Consider the following 21728-nt stretch of genomic DNA (forward strand, 5'->3'; position numbering starts at 1 on the left):
ATAAACGTGAGGAGAAACTACCTGTACCCAGACCCCAAATTTTGTTTACTTACTGTCCCTAAGCTCCAAGACCACAATATGGGGAACAATGAATGAAATGGAAATGATAAAAATAAATTTTGCGAAGTAAAAGTAGAAACTGGCTGTTCTGTTATGCTGTTTCCACTGGGTTGGGGAAGAGCAGGTAATGATGTAAGGATATTTTGACCTATATTATCTTATTTTTGAAAATTTGCATCATTTTTCAAATTCTAATGTGTTCCTGACCAATCACGTGTCCATAATTTTCTGCAGTCATGCAAACATTAAAGTTATCTGCTGTCTCCTATTTTGGGCACTAGAACATCCTGAATTTAATTTTCCAATTGGTCATGCAATGCCTTCATCTTTTTGGCCTGGAACTGAATTTTCTTCCTCAGCCTTTTTGTCTTTTTATTTCCTTTATTTCCTTTTTTCACTACTTGAACCTATTAATTTCACTAAGTTATTCTGTCTAATCATCTTGAGATGTGCTTTGAGTTCAGATTTTTTTGATATTTAAATAATGTTCTTTAAGGAGATTCAAGGCTGTTTCTTTAACTCTGAAGCAACTTCCTGGGTTGGAGGTCATTAGAAATGCAGGACATCATTTCAGTCACCAAATGAAAATGTGCTTCTGTAAGCAAGAAGGTGCAGCTCCAATATATTCACACTCTATGATGAGAAAGAAGAAGCAAAAGAACCCTGAAGATGTGAGGAATCATGATTTTTTCTTAGACTTCATAATATGTTCTTGCAGTTGGAAGAGAAAACATTTCCACAGCTGTAGCTCCTACCCTCTATTCTGTTAATTTGTTAAAAAATTTTTGTTTTATTGTGGAATTGTACTGCAAGAGAACTGAAAGATCAATATTTTAAATTATTTAATATTTTTCTCTTCAAGTCAAGTTTTTGTTCATTCATTGGGTAGAACTGTTTGAGGAACATAACATTTATTTCATGCACTCTTGCTGCACAGCTGGTATTTTCTTTGGACTACTGCCTGAAGATTTTGACCAATCTATAATATCAAGTAGCATTAAATGTCCTTAAATGATTTGGAAGATATAGCATCTCTGTAAATTACTTCAGGAACACTGTTTGAATACACTTGAAGTACTGCAGTATGCAAAAGCAAAAATTAACAAGTTGTGTCGCTATTTATTGCAGTGACAAAGTTATTTGAGGGTTTCATTTGGTCTTCATAATGCTTCAAACTATGATGAAAGCATTGCCTTAAAAGTATTGCAGCAATACTGTGATTTCAAATTTGTTGTTCCTGTGAAAGTTAAGACTGGTTCAAATAGGATCTTATAAGCTGTTTGCTGATATGTTGAACTGCATTCTTAGAATTGAAGAATTGTCAATTGTTGACATCATTGGACATTTCAAGCTTCTCATGTTGACTGCAAACATGGATTCAGTCTTATGAATTCAATCAAATGCAAATCCAGAAACAAACTAAAAGTGGAACATTTGGATGATTAAGATGCATCTGTCATCCAGATGCAAAACTAATCAAGGCAGTGTTTATAGACAATGGATTTGTAATAAAGACATGAGAAAAAATTTACAAAATGTGAAAGATTTTCTTTGTACTATATTTCATTATACCCTTCAATTAGAACTAAAATTAAAAGTACGTGATTTTTCTGTTTTCATCCTAAATATTCATAGTATGCATATTACAAAAAAATTATAAAGTGCCGTGCAGTTTTCAGGGCATGTAAAAATTTCCTGTTTAGAGCAATGGTTGATCTACACAGCTGTAAACAAAAACACGTTGATCATGCCTTGTTTTCCCTTCTTTGCCACCGCCCCTCCAACTCTTTACAAAACAATCTCAAATATTGTGACAGAAAGAACATTAAGTTCATGGAATGCAATTATAGTAAAATTGCAAAAATGGTTGAGGTTTAGAGTGCAGGTTTAGGGTATGAAATTAGTCCATGATTTTACTAAAATATGCACCAGTTTCTAACACCTTTCAGTGCACTTTATGCTGCTCTCTAATTGATGAATTTGGCGTGAAGTTGAATTTAGCAATTAGTAGTCAGAAAGTGCTTGGTCTTGACTCTGAATTCAGTGGAGAGCATGCTGTATTTTTCTATTATCATTACTGATCTTACGAATGCTGTAAAATATTGTATTTATAAATTATATAGTTAATGTCCCTATTGACTCGTGCATTTCATTAATCTTTCCAGATTTTGGACAACTTTATTTTAAATGTTGCTTTGGAAAACAAAAGGAAAGTATGTGAAAATATAGGCTATATATGACATCGTAATTAATAAAGCTTGGGTATCAAGTTGGAGCTTGGTTTCTAACAAAAATGAGTGAGCAATGTGATTGAATTGCTCTTGGCAATTCTCACAGAGCATAAGACAACACAACACAGCACAGAAACGGGCCCTTTAGCCTACTGTTTGTGCCAACCAAGAAACCAAATTAAATTAAACCTATCTGGCTGCAGATGACCCATATCCCTTCATTCCCTGTATGTTCTCGTGCCTATTCAAATGTCTCTTAAACACCTCTTATCATCTGTCTCTACCACCAGCCCTGGTAGCGTGTTAAAGGACCTACCACTGTGGGGTAGGGGACTAGTGACCAGTCTAGCAAACCTTTTATACATCCTCTCCAGAGCCTCTGTATCCGTCCTTTAATGGGATGACCAATGAACCACAGCTTATGGACAGACTTTAAAGGACTCTATCTCATATTCTCAATACCTATTTTTTATTTGTATTGTCTGTGAATGCCTGCAAGTAAATGAATCTCAGTCTTGTATCTGGTGATGTACTTTGATAAGAAATTTACTTTTCAAATGCAGAATTAATCCAATGATGCTTACACACAATGCCTTTGTAAAGTTTAGGTATTGATAAACTTTAAACCCACTTAAAGTTAGTATTTTAAAATTATCAGCTTGTATGACATTTAAAATATGTCATTCTGATGGAAAGGATTTGTTCTGAAGGTTTTACAATAATCCACATTTTAGTGGAGCAGGGAGGTAGTGTAGCTAAAGAGCATTTAATAAGGGTATAACAGGTAACTGCGTTTGACTGGTAAGGTTGGTTTCAATAGTGCCATAATGATGGAAATAGAGCTGCAGAGATTTTCATGAGAGAGTTTCGGATATGGAACCTAGCCTGGCAAATGCATAGGCACAGATTTTGGAAAGAGTAGTTGTGAAGGATCTATAGAACACTCAATAGATTGATGTGATGGTGGGAGGGGGTAGGGAATGATCACTACAAGTTATCAATGGACCAGGGGTTGGTGAATGGAAACAGATGAAGGTTAGATTATTGACTGCAGTGTTTTGCAAGAGTTGACCTTTGTGGAAGACGTAAGACGTGATCTTGCCCAGAAGAAGGTTGAAATAATGATTATTGAAATAAAAAGAATAAAGCAAAAGAAAGCAGTGCAGTATGCTGTGTTAGTGGTCGTGAGCTGCATTTGTGATGAGCCTTTTAGGCTGAAAACAAGCTTGTGGCCCAGAGATTGACTTTGCATAAATGTCAGAGTCAAACATGACAGCACAGAGACAGGTCCTTTGGCCCATCCATTTCATGCCAGCCTTGTAGTCTGGTTAATCGCGTCTACTTACACCTGGACCATAGCCATCTGCACCCCTCTCATCCATGTACCTATCCAAACTCCTCTTAAATATTACACATCTCACATCTACCACTTCTAGAAGCTCGTTACACACACTCACACGATTCCCCCTCAGATTCCTCAAGTATTTTTCATTTAACCCTAAACTAAAAGTAGACCTCTGTTTCTAGTTTCATTCAGTCTCAATAGAAAAAAACCTGTAAGTAGTCACAGTATCTGTATCTCTATTTTGTACGCCTCTGGAAGATCCCCCCTCATTGTCCTGTGCTCCAATAAAATCCTGGCTTATTCAGCCTTTCTCTATAACTTGGGACCTCAGGTCCCAGCAGCATCCTTGTAAATTTTCTCTGCACTCCTTTAATTATTATCATTCTCGTAGGCATGTGACCAAAAATGTATGTAATTCTCTAAATTTGGCTTCACCAATGTTGTATGCAATTTGAACATAACATCCTGATTTCTGCACTCAGTATTCTGCATTATCAAGGTCAGTACACCACAAAAACCTCTCTTTATGACCCTATCGTGGTGCAACTATCAAGGGAATATGGATCTATATTCCCTTTATTCTACCACACCTCAATGCTTCACCATTCACTATCTGTCTTAACCTGGTTTGTCCTCCCATAGTGCAACATCCCACATTGCTGTGTATTAAATTCTAAAATGGACCATTTTTCAGCCCATTTTTCCAGCTTGTCCAGATCATATTGGAAACTTTGGCCTTCCTCGCTCTCCATTGTGCTCACAATCTTGGCGTCATCTCCAAATTTATAGATTCAATTTACCACATCATCCATATCATTAATGTAGATGACAAACTACAGTAGTTCCTTGCTGCACACCACTACTCACAGGTGTTTCAGAGAAATCATCTACTACCATTCTTTGGCTTCTCCCGCTAGCTGATGTTTAATCTAATTGACTTGCATCCTGAATGTCAAGCGACTTAATGTGGCCCAGGCACCCATGCGGAACTTTATCAAAGGGCTTGCTAAAGTTCACATAGACAATGTCCACTGCCTTTCCTTCATCAACCTTCTTGGTAACCTTTCTTATATAAAAAAAACCTCAGGATTCTTAGACATGACCTACCATGCACAAAGACATGTTGACTATCACTAATCAGGCCCAATCTATCCAAGTACTTGTATTTCCTGTCCCTTTACAATATCTTCCAGTAACTTGCCCACAACTAATGCCAGGCTCATTAGCCTATAATTTCCAGGATTATTCTCAGTCTTTGTGAAACAACAGTGTCACGGATCGTTATTAGGAGAATGAACCTTGTTGAACAATATAATGATGGATTAACTAAAATTGGAACCAGTCTTAAGGAAATAAAGAGAGAGGGGAACAGGAATGGGGAAATAGTGAAGGGAAGGGGACAATTACCAGAAGTTGGAGAAATCAGTGTTCATGCTGTCAGGTTGGAGGCTGCCCAGAGGGAATATAAGGTGTTGCTCCTCCAACCTGACTGTCGCCTCATCACAGCTGTGGAGGAGGCCATGAACTGTCATGTCAGAATAGGAAGTAAAATTGAAATGCTGGCCACTGAGTGCTTCTACTTTTTCTGGTGTATGGAGCATAGGTGCTTGGCAAAGCAGTCTCCCAATCTCTGTTGGGTCTCACCGATATACAGGGGGCTGCACTAGGAGTACCGGATACAGTAGATAGCCCCAACAGACTCGAGTGAAGTGTCACCTCACCTGGAAGGACTGTTTGGGGCCCTGAATGGTAGTGAGGGAGGATGTGTAGGGGCAGGTATGGCACTTCTACTTGCAAAGATAAGTAGGGGTGGTCAGTGAGGAGGGACGAATAGACAAGGGAGTCGCAGAAAGGGTGGCGGGAGAGATGTGGTTGGAGATAATGGAAGTTACAGAGAAATGTGTGCTTAGATGTGGAAGCTGGTGGGGTGGTAGGTGAGGACAAAATGAACCCTTTTCTTTGAAGAGGAGGGTATCTCATTAGTTCTGTAATGAAAAGTCTCATCTTGACAGATACAGAGGAGATGGAGGAACTGACAGAAGAGGATGCAATTTTTCCAAGTTCCAAGGTGCAAGGTCAACATTCCCACCCCCACCACCACCATTCCCTCATTCCTGTTTCTCCCCCTCACCTTATCTCCTTATCTACCCATCACCTCTCTTCCCTTTTTTCTATGGTCTTCTACCCTCTCCTATCAGATTCCCCCTTCTCAAGCTCTATCTTTTTCACCAATCAACTTCCCAGCTCTTTACTTCACCCTTCCCCCTCTCCCAGTTTCACCTATCACCTGTCACCTTGCATTTCTTCCTCTCCTCTCCTCCCCACCCACCTTCTTACTTTAACTTCTCATCCTTTTTTTGCCAGTCCTGATGAAAGGTCGCACCCCAAAACATTGACTGTTTACTCTTTTCCATAGATGCTGTCTGGCCTGCTGAGTTCCTCCAGTATTGCTCCAGTGTGTGTTGCTTGGATTTCAGCATCTGCAGATTTTCTCGCGTAAATCCCGATTCAAAATGTTTCAGACTTCATTTGAGCACTCTCCACACACTGAAGTATAGATCGATTTTTAGGGGGTAAAAGCATTTGAGGTATCTCCTGTCTAGGTGTATTGATATTATCATCATCATCATCATCATCATCATCATCATCATCATCATATGTGGTGAAGTCAGTTTTTCAAATGGTATTTTATTTGCTTTGTTGCAAGTCTCTGTGCTGAATTAGATCAAAGCTTTCCCCCACCATGTTCAACTTCATAGTTCAATTTCCAGCTGTATCCCAATTCAGAACTCTGACATTCCCAATTCTTTAGATGAAAATAAAAACAATGTTGTCTGTAGACTCTGGAATTTATTTCCGCACTATAGTATAGAACACCATTAGACCTTCAGACAGTGGTTGACTCTTGTGCAAAACTCTCTTTGGAAATCTAGCCAAGAATGTAATGTTTTTTGAATTTACACTATCTGGTCTTAATGTGCCGATTTGAATTCAGTCAGTTAAGTAAAATTGTAGCTAAAACAACATGGCAAGTGTTAAAGTAACAAGTGATAATTAAAAACCCATCCAAGTCGAATTTGAAGGCAGAATATAGGGTTAACGGCAGGAATCTTAGTAGTGTGGAGGTACAGAGGGATCTTAAGAGTCCACACCCATAGATCCTCGAAGTTGCCACAAAAAAATTGATTAGGTAGTTAAGAACTATTGTGTGTTGGCCTTCATTAGTCGGGGGATTTGGTTCAAGAGTCACGAGGTAATGTTGCAGCTCTAAAACCTTTGGGCACTTCTGGAGTTGAGGGATGACATATCAGGATACTGCAGCAGCAGCCAGGGCCAGTGGCACTGTGGCCAGTTGTGAGGATCAACAGGGAAGGGTAAAGTCAGGCAGAGTGATAGGGATAGTTTGAGACTGGACAGGAAATTGTGTCTGCAGAAGAGATGCCAGGATGGTGTGTTGCCTCACCAGGTGCTGGCATCCAGGGTGTCTGAGTGGCTGCAGAGTATTCTGAAAAGAGTGAGCAGCCAGAGGTCGTGGTTCACATTGGCATCAATGACATGGGTAGAAAGGAGTGAGAAGTCTTGTGCAGCTAGTATAAGGAGTTATGAAAGAGGTTGAAAAGCAGAGATTGAAGAGAAGCAGTAATCTCTAGATTACTCCCAGTGCCATATGCTAGTCAGGACAGGAATAGGATGATGATACAGTTGAATAAGGGGTTGTAGAACTTGTGCAGTGGGAAGGAGTTCAGTTTCCTGAATCATTGGAACCACTTCAGATGACCTGCATAAGAGAGAAGGGTTGCACCTGTACTGGAGGGGGAATCTTACTGGGAGGTTCACCAGTTTATGCAAGTAAGGCAGGGGGATGGGAACCAGCGAACCGGGTCAGAAACTGGAGGGATGGAGAGGAAAATGGATGTCAGTGCCAGTAAAAACATGCAGGATCAAAGTAGTAGATATGGTGGGACTGTTGATTTGAAGTGTGTGTATTTAATTATAGGAATATTATAGTAATGGTAAAGGAACTTGGATCATGGATTAATATGTGAAATTTTGACGTTGTGGCCATTATAGAGACTTGGTTGAGAGAAGGACAGGAATGGGTACTTAATGTCTCTGCATTTTGATGTTTTAGAAAAAATGGAGGTAAGAAATGGTGTGTAGGTTGTATTACTAATCGGGGCCAATATCACAGCTCCACTCAGGAGAAACAATAAAGTGTTTGTCGACTGAATCAAAATGGGTAGTATTCAAAAATAGGAAGGGTGCAGTGACTTCGATATGATTATACCACAGACACCCCAATAGCCACTGGGACATCGAGGAACAGATATGCAGGCAGATAAAGGAAAGGTATAAAAACAATAGGGTTGTTATATAAACTGGGACCAATTTAGTAGTGCAGAATGTGTTAAGTGCATCTAGGTAGGTTTCTTCAACGAGAGTTCCTAACCTGGGTCCACAGATATCTTAGTTAATGGTACGAGTCCATGCCATCAAAAAAGGTTGGGGAGCCCCTGTTTTGTATAGATATGTAAATAAGCCAACTGGAAGAGGGGCTGTACTGGACCTGGTGTTTTAGTAATGAACCTGGCTAGGTGAACAGTTAGGGAACAGTGAGTACAACTGAAATTTTCGGATAGCTATAGATAAGGATGAGTATGGACCTTGTGGGAGAGTATTAAATTGGAGCAGGGCAAGTTATGAGAGCGTTAGGCAGGAACTAGGGAGAATTAATTGTGAACAGCTGTTTTTGGCAAGTCTACATCTGACACCTGGAGGGTGCTAAAAGACTAACCATCCAGAGTTCAGGGCAGGTGTGTTCCGGTAAGGAAGGAAGGAAGGACAAGGGTGGCAAAGGAAAGAGAACCTTTGACGTTGAGGGAGGTGATGAATTTAGTGAAGAAGAAAGAGGAAAAGTATGTAAATCTCTGGAAGCTAGAATCAGATGTAATTTTAGCTGGGTAAGTCTCTAAAATTCATTTGCATGGAGAATAATCCTTGATTTGTTGAGAAATTCAAATGGCAAAATAAAGTTAGTTCATAATCAGAAGATATCAAGTTCATTGAATCTGGCTGGATGAAATGTGACTATGCCAAGCGTACACTGGTATAATTCCATGCCAGAGAATATTTGTTTTTGTCTGATGACGTGTCAGTAAAATGTCTTGAGTAGAAGGGAAACTCAGAAAAGGTTATCTACATTTTTAAGATTCAAGTTGAAAGCAAAATGACATTTTTAAAAATTAAATTTGAAATCAAGTACAGTAGTGTGGTCTTGACATCTTCCCAAGTGTTCTTTGGTAGACATAGGTACAGGTTTCCCCCGCCATCTGAAGGTAGAGCGTTCCTATTGAAACGGTCCGTAAGCCGAAATGTCGTAAGGCGAAGAAGCAATTACCATTTATTTATATTGGAAAATTTTGTGAGTGTTCGCAGACCCAAAAATAACCTACCAAATCATGCCAAATAACACATAAAACCTAAAATAACAGTAACATATAGAAAAAGCAGGAATGATATGATAAATACATAGCCTATATAAAGTAGAAATACTTTTCCACAATCATTATTGCACTGTTCTCCGTAGCAAACATCTCACGCAAGCGCCGTCGGCAGAAAATCTCACGCAAGCGCTGTTGGCAAAAACATGGCGCAAGCGCTCTCCAGTAACCTTTAAGCTATGAAGCTGCCAAATCATACCAAATAACACGTAAAAATACACAGCCTATATAAAGTAGAAATAATGTATGTACGGTGTAGTATCACTTACTGGAATTGGGAAGACAGCGCAGAGCACACTGATGATGGTGTGTTAGGCTGAGTCGTCGCAGATTGGGGTGGTGCAGTGGCCCCCACCCTCCGGGCCACCAACCGATACCGATTCGCGAAGCATGCAGGGGTGCAGCGGTAGCCGGGAGGCACACATCACATCTTTAAAAAAAAAAGCTGAAACGAACATGCTAATTAATTGGGTGCCGCCCGGCAGGTAAATGTCGGCCCAGATCAGTGCCGATTTCCGATTGCGTCGTCTATGATCTGGGCCGACAATTATGTGTCGGGCAGCACCTAATTAATTAGCATGTTTATTTCAACATTTTTCTTAAAGATGTGCTGTGTGCCTCCCGGCTACCGCTGCATTCTCCGCGAATCGGTATCTGTCCGTGGCCTGGGGGTTGGGGTGTTGGGACACTGGAGTGTCATCTCGTCATCATCTGTTTCCATTAGGGCAGGCAGGTTATCTTCTATCTCTGCCCGCCTCGATGTTAAAGGTCGAGGTTTGTCGTCTGCTGTGGCTGATGTGGAAGGCTTGCTTGACTGCTGAGTCTCGTGCATTTTTCTATCACACAGTTCTTTGTAAGGACTCAAACCATCTTGCAAATATCCCCTAAACCTACTACCCTTTCAAAATTGAAGTCATACTTTATCATTGCAGTGAAAATCTCACGCAGTTGCTTCACGTTCAGTTGGCTATTGCATTTGGTTTTGATTGTTATCCTTTTTTCTTCCAATTGCATCAGCTCTTCATCTATCAGATCTTGGTCATGGGATGCCAAAACCTCTTCAACATCATGTTTGTCAGCTTCCACAAGCCAAACTCACTTTGTCCTTGCTTTGTTCACCACGATCGAAACACTTAATTATGTCTAGTTTTACGCTAAGCGTAACACCCTTATGAGCTCTTTTAGGCTTTTCCAATACCATAGAACTCATCTTGCAAACGACTGCTCACAGGCACGTGTTTAAGCAATGCTGGCGAGAATGCAGTTCCAAATCCGGGAAGAGTGGCTGCTCAGGGTGTGCGCTGATTTTTTTTCGTAACAGCGAAAACACCTTCTGAAAGCGAAAACAGGGTACTAATGTAGGTCTTTCGTAACAGTGAGGTTTCATAAAGCGAACGTTCGAAAAGCGGGGGACATCTGTATAACAAACCAAAGAAAATTTTCTGCAAATTAGAGACTAAAGGAAGCACAGGAATTGTTCTCACACTAGAATATCCTTATTCAGGAAAGCTTTTGGGGATTTCAGGAGATACTTCCTGAAAGAAAGATTTTGCCAATTTGGAACTATTTTTACGATAAAGTCTACTACATTTCCTCACTCAAAGCATTAAAAGTTATCTTGCGATTTTATCCTATCCCTAAGGCAGTATACTTTATTTTAAATAGTTCTTTATGTGAAGTAATACCCTGTTTGCTCTTGCTGTAGCTTTTTTACATTGTTCAGGAACATTTGGAAAATAAGGGATGCTGGTTGTAAGGTTTCTTTCATATCAGTTGGTTTTAATTTGGTATTGTATGGTTGGTCATTGCAGGAGTTTAGCCTGTTGCCCTCTAGTAACCCCACTGTTTTTATTGTCCGTACAAGCTTCTGAGTATTGCAAGCATGCAACTATTTCACTATGTCTTAATTAAATGTATTTGTAAATGTATTAGAAAACAATGGTTTGAAAAGATTATTGTGGAATCTAGTAACCAATCTCTTAATCACATCATTGGCCATCAAGTACACTAGTGTAGGAATGTTAACTTCCTAAGCCATTGTAACACCTTCCACAAATGCCACATTATTCAACTTTGTAGAACAAGGTTTTAAAGGGTTACATTTCAAGGACTTTTTTTTTTGGCTTATATTCACAATAAAGAATTACTATTGGTTTATGGTATTTTACGATTTTCTCTAAGGAGACTGATGTGTAAATGAAATGGTTCTCCTGTGGGTTGAATACATATTCAACCATTGTCAATGGCCAAATCAAAGATGGTGACGAATTCTCATACAGAAGCAAGATTGAAAATCTGGTTGAGTGGTGCCACAATAATAACCTTTCAATGTCAGCAAGACCAAAGAGCTGATTTTTGACTTGAGGAAGAAACGAGTTCTATGAGCCATTACTCATCAAGAGATCAGAGGTGAAGAGAGTCAGCAACTTTAACTTACTCTGTGTTAATCATTTCAGAGAACCTGTACTGAGCCTAGCACACAAGTGCAATTATGAGGAAAGCACGGTAGCACCTCTGCTTAGAAGTTTGCAAAGATTCAGGATGACATCTAAAACTTTGACAAACTTCTATAGGTGTGTGTTGGAGAGTATCTTGCCTGATTTCATCACGACATAGTTGATGAACACTACGGAAAGGGATCTTGGTGATTGTAGGGATGACTTACAGCGGATTGAAAAGCTTGAGCATATAGACATTAAGAAAGAGGATGTTCTGGAGCTTTTGGAAAGCATCAAGTTGGATAAGTCTCCGGGACCAGACGAGATGTACCCCAGGCTACTGTGGGAGGCGAGGGGAGGAGTTTTTCTATGTTTCTGTGTAGTATGGAAACGCCAATGCCCTTGAATGGAAAATCTTACAAAAAGTAGTAGATGCAGCTCAATCTATTATCAGTGAAGTTCTCTCCACCATTGAGCACATCTGCATGGAATACTGTCGCAGGAAAGCAGCATCCATCAGCAAGGACCCCCACCACCTAGGCCATGTTTTCTTCTCATTACCACCATCAGGATGAAGGTTCAGGAACACTCATTACCCCTCAATCATCAAACTCCTGAACCACTGGGGATAACTTTGCTCTATGTCACTTGTCCCATCACTGAACTGTTCCCACAACCAATGGACACACTTTCAAGGACTCTTCTCATGTTTTCTATTTTTGTTTATTATTATTTCTTTCTTTTCCTTTTTTATTTGCACAGTTGGTTGCCTTTGGCACATTGGTGGTTTATCTGTCCTGTTGGGTGTAGCCTTTCATAGAAACAGAAAAGCTACAGCACATTACAGGCCCTTCGGCCCACAATTCTGTGCTGAACATGCACTTTAGAAATTACATTGGGTTACACGTAGCTAATTTTTCTAAGCTCCATATATCTATCCAGGAGTCTCTTAAAAGACTTGAGAATATCTGCCCCCACCACCGTTGCAGGCAGCCCATTCCACCATTCTCTGCATTTTTAAAAAAAAACCTTACCCCTGACATCGCCTCTGTACCTACAAGCACCTTAAAACTGTGCCCTCTCGTGATAGCCATTTCAGCCCTGGGGAAAAAGCCTCTGACTATCCACACGATCAATGCCTCTCATCATCTTATACACATTGATTCTATTTTGCTTCTTGGATTTGCTGTGTATGCCCACAAGAAAATGAATCTTATATGGTTGTGTATGGTGACATGCATGTACTTGGAACTCATATGAATAGAAATTACCATTAATAATTCTCTATTCGACTCCCATTTTGACTTCTATCATATCTGCATCTTGTAGCACTCTAATGAAATTTATTGGGAACTCCAGGAGTGCTAAACTTTTATTTCATTAGTCCTCCAGACTTGACAGACTTCAGTATTGTCGGGTTATAACCATGTGATTATTCATTCAATCAGCATATTCTACTATTGCTACTTACACTTAAACTTTTTCTTTTCACCTTTGTCCATGGCATTCTAACTTGGACCAAGACTTTTATCATTTAATCCCCTTTGACAAAATGTTTCCTTTTTGTTGTTCCCTGTCCCACCTCCTTTCCCTTTACTTGTTTGAAATTTATCACATTTCTAATACTTTCCAATTTGGCTAAAATATTATTGAAATGTTAACTTTGCTCCATTGATGCAGCTTGACCTGGTGAATGTTTATAGAAGTAGTTGTTTCGGAATTCCAGTATCCGTAGTAACTAGTTTTCATTGATGTTAATGTTGTTCTGAGATGCACCAAGACGTTAGAACAGTTCACTTGAACCAACTTTAAATTGCCAGCTTTCCTTTTAATCCCTGCATGGTGGATTATTGGTAATGTATTTGAACTTTGTGAAACCTTCATCTTTATATGTGTGTCTCTGAGTGTTTAACAGAATTTTTAATTTTTTCTTTGTGGCAGTAGAGTCATCAGCGCTGATAGTTTTCTTTCCTTTTCCTAGTTAACATCTGCTTAAATTAATTTTTGAAAGGAAAGGATGTTTAAATCTTGATCTAGCAAAGATGATATTGGTAAATGTTCTTGGGGAGAGGCAATGTGATTTTTTTTAAAACTGAAATTAATTGACCAACTGGTGATTTGAAGTGTGAAATTGAGTTTTCAATTGAAAGTTTAGAGGAAAATCACTAAGTCTTAAAACTTTCTTTTTGTTTTACCTTAGGTTTCTGGATGCAAAACACAAAAACCATTACAAAATATACAACCTGTAAGTATGTCTTTACAATATTTCTTGTTTGTCTCAGGTATTGTCTAGTTTGAAAACCCAACTGTGTTTTAGAAAAATGCGATGTATTTTTAAGTTTTTTTAATCCATGTGCCAGTCTTTCAATTTTCCATTCACTAGAGATGGGTGTCACTATTAAGGCCTTTTATTAACTATCCCTAATTGACTTCAAGAGTATGACCCTCTGAGTCTAAGATGGTGATGAAATATTTTTTGAAGTGATGTTGTTAACGTTGTGAAGGTAATCAGATAATGATATAAGATGGAATTTTCCAGTGTTTTGGCAATGAAAATGAAAGTTGATTTTTGAGGTCATGATGGTACATAATTTGCAGAGGAGCTTTGCAGTCCATTTCATATGTGCCAGCTTTGCCTCATAAGCTAAATCCTGTTTGCCCACACTAGCCCTGTGTCCCTCTGTTCTTTACTACTGAAGTAATTCTACAAAAGCCTTTTAAATGTTGTTATAGTATATACTTCTAGCCCTTACCTGCTCATTCCAAATATTCAGCACCATCTGTATGTGGGGAGGTGGGGGAGGGAAACATTACTTCTTAGCTATCCCTTAAACTTCTCCCATCACACCTTAAAATTGTGCCCTCTAGGTTTAAACTTTGCTGGCTTTGGAAAATTATTGTGTCCCCTTGTAATTTTTTAAACATCAGTAACATCACCCTGCTGCCTCCTACATTCCAATAAGAATAAATCCAGCCTATCAAACCTCTCCTTGTGATGTAACACCAGCCCTCGTTCCAAAACACAAAATGCTGGGGAGCTCAGCAAGTCAGATAGCATCAAGGAGGGATATGAGCAGTCACTGTTTCAGGCCTTAAACATCAACAGTTAATTTTGCTCGGTAGATGCTTCCTGACCTGCTGAGTTTCCCTGACCTAATTGCATATTGCTCAAGATTTCCAACATCTACAGGGTGCTGCTGTTGTGCGAGCCCCTCCATTCCACACAACATCCTGGTCGATCTCTCCTACACACACTTTTGTAGTGTGAGAATAGAAGTGTACACAATACTCTTTAGTGCAATAGTCTGTATAACTGCAACATGACATCCCAAATCTTGTACTCCGTGCCTTGGCCAATGAAGGCAAGTGTACCAAATGCCTTTTCATTACTGAGTCCACCAGTATCACCACTTTCAGGGAGCTATGTACTTACACTTTAAGATCTTGGTCCCTGCCATTCATTCTGTGTCCTAACAGAATTTGAATTCTCCTAGTACTTTACGTTGTACTCATCTGAATTAAATTTCATTGGCTACCGGTCTGTTCAACTTTCCAAGTGATCTACTGTATGTTCCACTTTCTTTTAAGCAAACTTTATCTGCAGCTACAATTTTTGTGCCATCTAAAAATGTAATAATTGTGCTCCCTGCATTCTCATTAATGTAATTTTTCTATTATAAACAACACGCTTCCCAGCACTGATCCCTGTGGTGCACCATTCATTACAAATTTCCCGTCAGAAAGGCACTCACCCACCACTATGCTCTACCCCTTTCACCAAGCCAATTTTAGGTCTATTTCATCTATATGCCTTGAATCACTGTTGCATTAACCCAGGCCAAACTGCTAGGTAGGACCTTGTCAAAAGCCTCCCTATAGTCTATATAGTTAGAAATGGCAAGATCAGGGGGTGTTAGTGAATAAATGATAGCTCTGGGTCTGTATTCAGTTGATATACATGGCCCGAGTGTTTAAGATGCCATTGCTGAGCTATTTCTGTTGATATTGAGCTTGAATACTATTGCGCTTGCACTTGTCTAGACTAGTAAAGAGTATTCTATCACACTTTTGGTGTCTACCTTACATATGGAGTTGTTAACACCCAGTCTCAATTTAGCACATTTACTTGCTGATTCATTTCGGCTTCTGGTCAAAGGTGATTTCCTGAATATTCAGTAAAACACACAATATTGAAATATGTTTCCTCTAGATAGAGAAACTGGGTAGTGTCTCAAGTAGACAAGTCTTGTGCTTGTAAAATGTTAATTTCAATCCTGCTCTCTCAACTATGTCTGATCATAATATCATTAAAGTTCAAAGTAAATTTATTGAAGTACTTTTAAATCACCTTGTACAACCCTGAGATTCATTTTCATATAGTAACTACAAAGAAAAGGAATAGAACCAATTAGAGATTGCACCTTACAAGATGGACAAACACCAATGTGCAAAAGGCAATCTGTGCAAATACAAAAGAGAAAATAATAATTATAAATAAATGGACAATAAATATTGAGAGCATGAGATGAAGAGTCCTTGAAAGAGAGTCAATTGGTTGTTGGTGTAGTTCAGAAATTGGGTGTTTGAAGTTTTCCCCTTTGGTTCAAGAGCCTGATGGTTGAGGGGTAATGACTGCTGCTGAACCTGGTGGTGTGGTCCTGAGGCTCCTGTATGTCTGTCCTCATGGCAGCAACAAAGAACACATGGCCTGGATGGTGGGTGTCCTTTGGATGCTGCCTTCCTGTGATAGCACTCTATATCGATGTGCTCAATTGTGGGGAGGTCTTTACTTGTGCTGCACTAGCCTTAATCCGCTACTTTTTGCAGATTTTTCCATTCGAGGGCATTGATGTTTCCATATCAGGCCATGGTGCAACTGGACATGTACTCTCCACTGCACATCTATAGAAGTTTCTCAAAAGTTTGAGATGAGATGCCGAATCTTTCAAAATTTAATAAAAAAGCTCTGTCGTGCTTTCTTTGTAATGGCACTTATGTGCAAGATGTAGGACAGGTCTGATGAAATTATAACACTGAGGAATTTAAAATTTCTGACCTTCTCCACCTCTGATTCCTCCAAAGAGGACTGGCTGATAGACCTCTGGTTTCCTCATCCTGTTGTCAATTGTCAGTTCCTTGGTCTTGTTGACACGGAGTGAGAGGTGGTTTTTGTGGCACCATCCAGCCAGATTTTCTACCTCCCTCCTATATGCTGAGTTGCCACCTTCTTTGATTTGGTCAATGACAGTGGTGTTGTCAACTATCTTAAATAATGTCATTGGAGTTTTGCTTAGCTCGTCAGTTATAAGTGTAAAGTGAGTTGAACAGGGGGTGAAGCTCACACTCTTATGGTGCTGATGGTGATTCGGGAGGATTGTTCTTAATCTGAACTGACTGGATTCTGCAAGTTAGAGACACATTGATCAACACTCTTGTCTGCCTTATCACTAAGGCTTGCGTTAGAATATACACAATTTAGTGTGCCAGTTTTCTCGTGTGCTTGTTATGCCTATGTCTTTACTACCTACTGGACAGACCTGATTTTGTCAATATTGCACCAAACCTTGACCCTGACTATACATTTGTTGTGTCCAATTCCCCTTGAGAAATTACTTTACACCCCTTCTCCCTGCCCCAGCAGCATGAGCAAGTTTCCCAGCAAGGGTATTGGATCTTTTACTGTTTAAATGCTACCTGTATTAATTACAAACATTCAACATGCCCCCAAAAAGTTCCTTTATTGTAATCCATCTCACTTTACCTCTTGAGATATCCCACCCCTCCCCAAAGATTCATCCTAAGACTTAAGACCACTGAGTCTTTGATCATCTGTCTTGCTAATCAACATCAGTTTTTGTCTGATAATGATCCTGTTAAAATTCCTTTAGGCATTTTTAGTTTTGTGGGAATAGAATTATGCATTCATGGAATATATAGAAATGCAGTTGTAATTTCGCCACCAAAGGTAAAAGGATTGGAAGTCAGTAACACTTGTTTTAAAGTTGATACATTTTGCAAAATAAATTACTTTTAATGTATCAATTTGCATAGCAGTCTGGAGACCCTTCCTATTAACACTTCCATGCTCTAGCAGGCACATCTCAGTGAAAGAAGATATCAGTGATAAGATGTATCATATCTTTTAATGTATTACCAGTCTTTTAGCTTCTTGGAATGTGGGTTTAAGGTTTTGATGATTTTGAAACATGGTTTACCTCGCAGCAGAAAACCCTGCCCTCTTCAGTACAAAAACTAAATACTTGGAGACCATAAGACACAGAAGCAGAATTAGGCCATTCCATTCATTGAATCTGCTCCAATATTTGATCACAGCTGATTTATTTTCCTTCTCAACCCCTTTCTCCTGCACTCTCCCTGCAATCTTTGATGCCCTTACTAATCAAGAACCTATCATCCTCCACTTTCAGTTAACCCAGTGACTTGGGCTACGTCCACACTAGACGGGATAAATCCGTAACCGAAGCTTTTTCTCTTTGTTTTGACCCTCCGTCCACACTGAAACTGCGTTTTCCTCCCCCGAAAATGGAGCTTTTCTAAAACACTCTACAGAGTGTTTAAATCTGAAAACGCCAGTTGACCATTGTAGTGCGTATGGGGTAACTGGCTAATTTTAAAACCGCTGTCATGACGTGCCGGAACAAATGGCGGCAGTGCGGTATTTCATTATTTTCTTGAACGCAACATCCAACACCACAACAACAATATCTGACAATAGATGTATAACATCCTAATGTAACATTGTATGGAAATACAAGATAACACTGATGCAGACATGTTTTATGCATTTAACAAGGTGCTTTATTAATGTATTGCTTGTGCAAACATTCAATAGATACAAATGTCACTTTTGCCCAGTAACTTGTTTTATTGCACGTTAAATTCAGCAGAATAATACACAAAGACACGGCAAAAGTAAGGCAAATAAATGGGGTAACGGCAAATTTCACTTTTGCCCAGTAACAAGTCTAATTGCATTTAGTTGTAGCTGTCGTCCCTTTCATCGGTGAAGAGACTATGGCTGTAGGAAATGTTTCTGGACAAATGCGCACCAAGTCTTTCATTTGGCATTTTCCTTTTAAGTTTTTCTAGTCTGTAACTAGACAAACGCGCACCAACTATGCAGTTTCCTCTTCGCTTGGTTTCTGTGTGTCCTGCGCATGCCCAGTAGGAGGAGATTCGGCCAAATATCCGTTTTAATGTGGACGGAGGTATTTTCAAACTAGACGGAGGTCTAGTGTGGATGTAGCCTTGGCCTCCACAGCCATCTGTGGCAATGAATTCCACAGATTCACCACACTCTTAAGGAAATTCTTCTTGATCTCTGTACTAAATGGGCATCCTTGTATTTCTAGGCTGTGCCTGGAATTTGCCCAAGCAGCATGATCAGCATGCTAGCACCACCATCCTCAACTTGCAACTAGGCTCTAATTACAGTCTGATTTGATGGGTGGGCCACATTGTTTGCATATGTGAAACCGTCACAACAGAATTAAGGCTCCTACATTCTTATCAACTTCTTTCTTTTTTTAAAGATAGAATGATCTCTGGTGCAACTACTGAAGGAGGCAGTGGATTTTAGATTTTAAAGATTCTTCATTTGATTAAATTCATTCCAAGCTGTCTCCTTGTTCCTTTATTTTAAAATGATGTTTCAGCACTGATTCTTCAACCAAATAGTTTCTCATATCGGTTCTCATAACTATAAATCAATTAGTTCATTCAGCACTTTTTAATGATATTGAGAACTGCTATGGATTTTAATTATTAACACAATGTAAATAATAACTTTGTGTTAGCTTAAAACAGTTGCTATTGCCTGTTAAGTAATTCAGTATTTGCATGAAGTGGGTGAGAAAATATTGACCAGAAATCAATCCATAACATTCTGAATGAGTATTAATAGCTTAAATTGGAAAACATGCTGGGGCAAATAGATAATATTGAATACACAGCACAAGGTCCCCTTAGACATATTGTTAAAGTAGACTAGATGGGAGTCTTAATCTGAAAACTTGTGGGGAAAACTGATGCAGAAATTCAAAGCTAAAAGGAAAAAGAAAATCATGTTTATAGTTGGGGAGTAGGGGTTTCACCTGTTGCTTCCATGATCATTGGATGCTTGGCCTGGGACATGCAGCATGATCCTTCACGAGAAACCCAGTTCATTCCTGTGATATAGTAAAGATCGTTGAGGTTTACAAAAATTCAAAATCACTTGGGACCTGTGGGAAAAACATTGAAAACAGAATTTAGAAACAAATTAAACCAGTGAAGTTAACTCAGATAATTTAGCAAAAAACACTTAGATTCTCTCCAGTTTCTGCCAGTTTCTTTATTGATTTGCTTGGGGCCACTCTTAACTGCACCTAAAACACGTTTGCACAAGCAGTTTTCCAAATCAGAGTTGGGAAACTCTACGGATATTCCTGTTTGCGCCACTGGATGATTAGTTAACTTTGTCAGTGTTGGAGAAGCCAGTTATGCAATGAATCTGCAGGAAGATGCTGCCATAGTGTGACACCCATATCAGAGCATCACTCATAGTGTCTTCATATTTGCAGAACATCCAAAAGATGTGCAAAAGTGTAATTGGTTTTCAGGTATAATTACTATCCTTGCATAAACAAATACAGCAGCCAGTAGCTGCATGTGAAGGATTGCAAGCAGTAGGTGGATTTTTTTTTGTTATGGTTATTGGCAGGATGTTGCCCAGAGTGTTTAGGCATATTGACTGAAGATTATATTTCCAAACAATTCAGAGAAATGGATTCAGAGAACAGTTTGAAATATTTGTTAGTAAAGTTTGTTATTCCATTGTTTAAACAACAAATCATTTCTTTAAGACGAGTAGTTTTAAAAAAATACGTATGCACCTACAGCAACATTTCTCTAATAATTGCTGTAAAATGCAGTTATTTAGCCAGGGTAGCTGGCTAGCCTGAAATAATGAACCTAATTAGCTCTGTCTAAATGTTGCTATTACGACTCGGATACTACACTTAACTACTGTGGTGCTACTCTGAACTTGCACAACCTAAAGCTTCTAACTAGACTATGGCAATTTGGTGTGCAGTTTAGTTTTTCCAAAAATAAATCCAATCTTTATGTAAAAATCCATGTTTTAGTTTGAAAATAATAAATGGGCTTCAAGGCTTGATAATCTTTGGAAAATATGTCATATGATGAAAATTCTTCCCTTCCTTCATCTCGAGGGCACTTTGGCTAGCATAAGGCAAAAAAGGAAAAGTCTAGATTGAGGTGTATTCGTACGAAGACATGCCTAAAGAAGTATAAAATGGAGCAGGAATGTTGACTTGTTAAATATCAGTAGAAGGTATGAGTATGGTTTGTAGAAATATCAAGTCCTTCACCAACAAGATGAGAATGTCATGGAGTTTTACTTACAGTGGAGTAGTAAAATATATCTTGTATAGTAAGCAATTTCCAGGCCCAGATGAAATGTATTTAAGACTAATAATACTAGCATAGAATAAAGTAGTAAAGATCTGAAGTTGTTTTCTAATAATCTCTGGCTGCAGGCATGTTATTGTAAGAGTGGAAGACTGCCAATGTAGTAGAGTTGGCTTCTTTTTTTTTAAAAAAAAGGAGGAAGGGATGGGCAGAGTAATGAAAGACTAGTCAGCCCTACACTAAGGGCAGACGAATTACAGTCAACATTCTGAGTGTTAGTATTAGTAATCATTTAGTAAGGCACAGATTAATCAAGGATTTTGAGCAAGTGCTTGTTCAAAGAAAACCATATTCAACCAGCTTGAGGGTCAGTGAGTCTTAGATCTTGCTAATGAATATGATGAATTCACAGGTGGTAGTTTACCCAGAAAGCTCAGTCCTTGGGATCAAAAGAAAGCATCAAATTTGGCACAATAAAATGTAACAAAGGGAATGGTTGATAAGAGTTTTGAAAACAAGAAAGCTCTTTTCAGCAGGACTTTGCAAGCTTTAATAATAGAATTCAGACTTTTACGGGATGTATATTGTAATTTAGTCTGAAATGATGGGGTTTTGATTAGGTATCCAGATGATACAAATATTGGACGATAATGCAAAAGAAAGCATTGGGGGAAAATGTACATGGATAAGTCAAGTCGTCAAACTATTGGCAAATGCAGTT

General features: G+C 39.0%; 1 protein-coding gene across 1 annotated transcript in view; it reads left to right on the top strand.

Annotated features, from left to right (window-relative positions):
- Nucleotides 1-21728, top strand: part of LOC134358933 (phosphatidylinositol 3,4,5-trisphosphate 3-phosphatase and dual-specificity protein phosphatase PTEN) — a 135263-nt gene that overhangs the window by 63028 nt on the left and 50507 nt on the right. The window contains exon 3 of the mRNA XM_063071626.1: nucleotides 13776-13820. Coding sequence (XP_062927696.1) covers nucleotides 13776-13820 — 45 coding nt within the window. The remainder of the gene's footprint in view (nucleotides 1-13775; nucleotides 13821-21728) is intronic.

The sequence above is a fragment of the Mobula hypostoma genome, chromosome 19 (assembly GCF_963921235.1).
Source record: "Mobula hypostoma chromosome 19, sMobHyp1.1, whole genome shotgun sequence".
NCBI lineage: Eukaryota > Metazoa > Chordata > Chondrichthyes > Myliobatiformes > Myliobatidae > Mobula > Mobula hypostoma.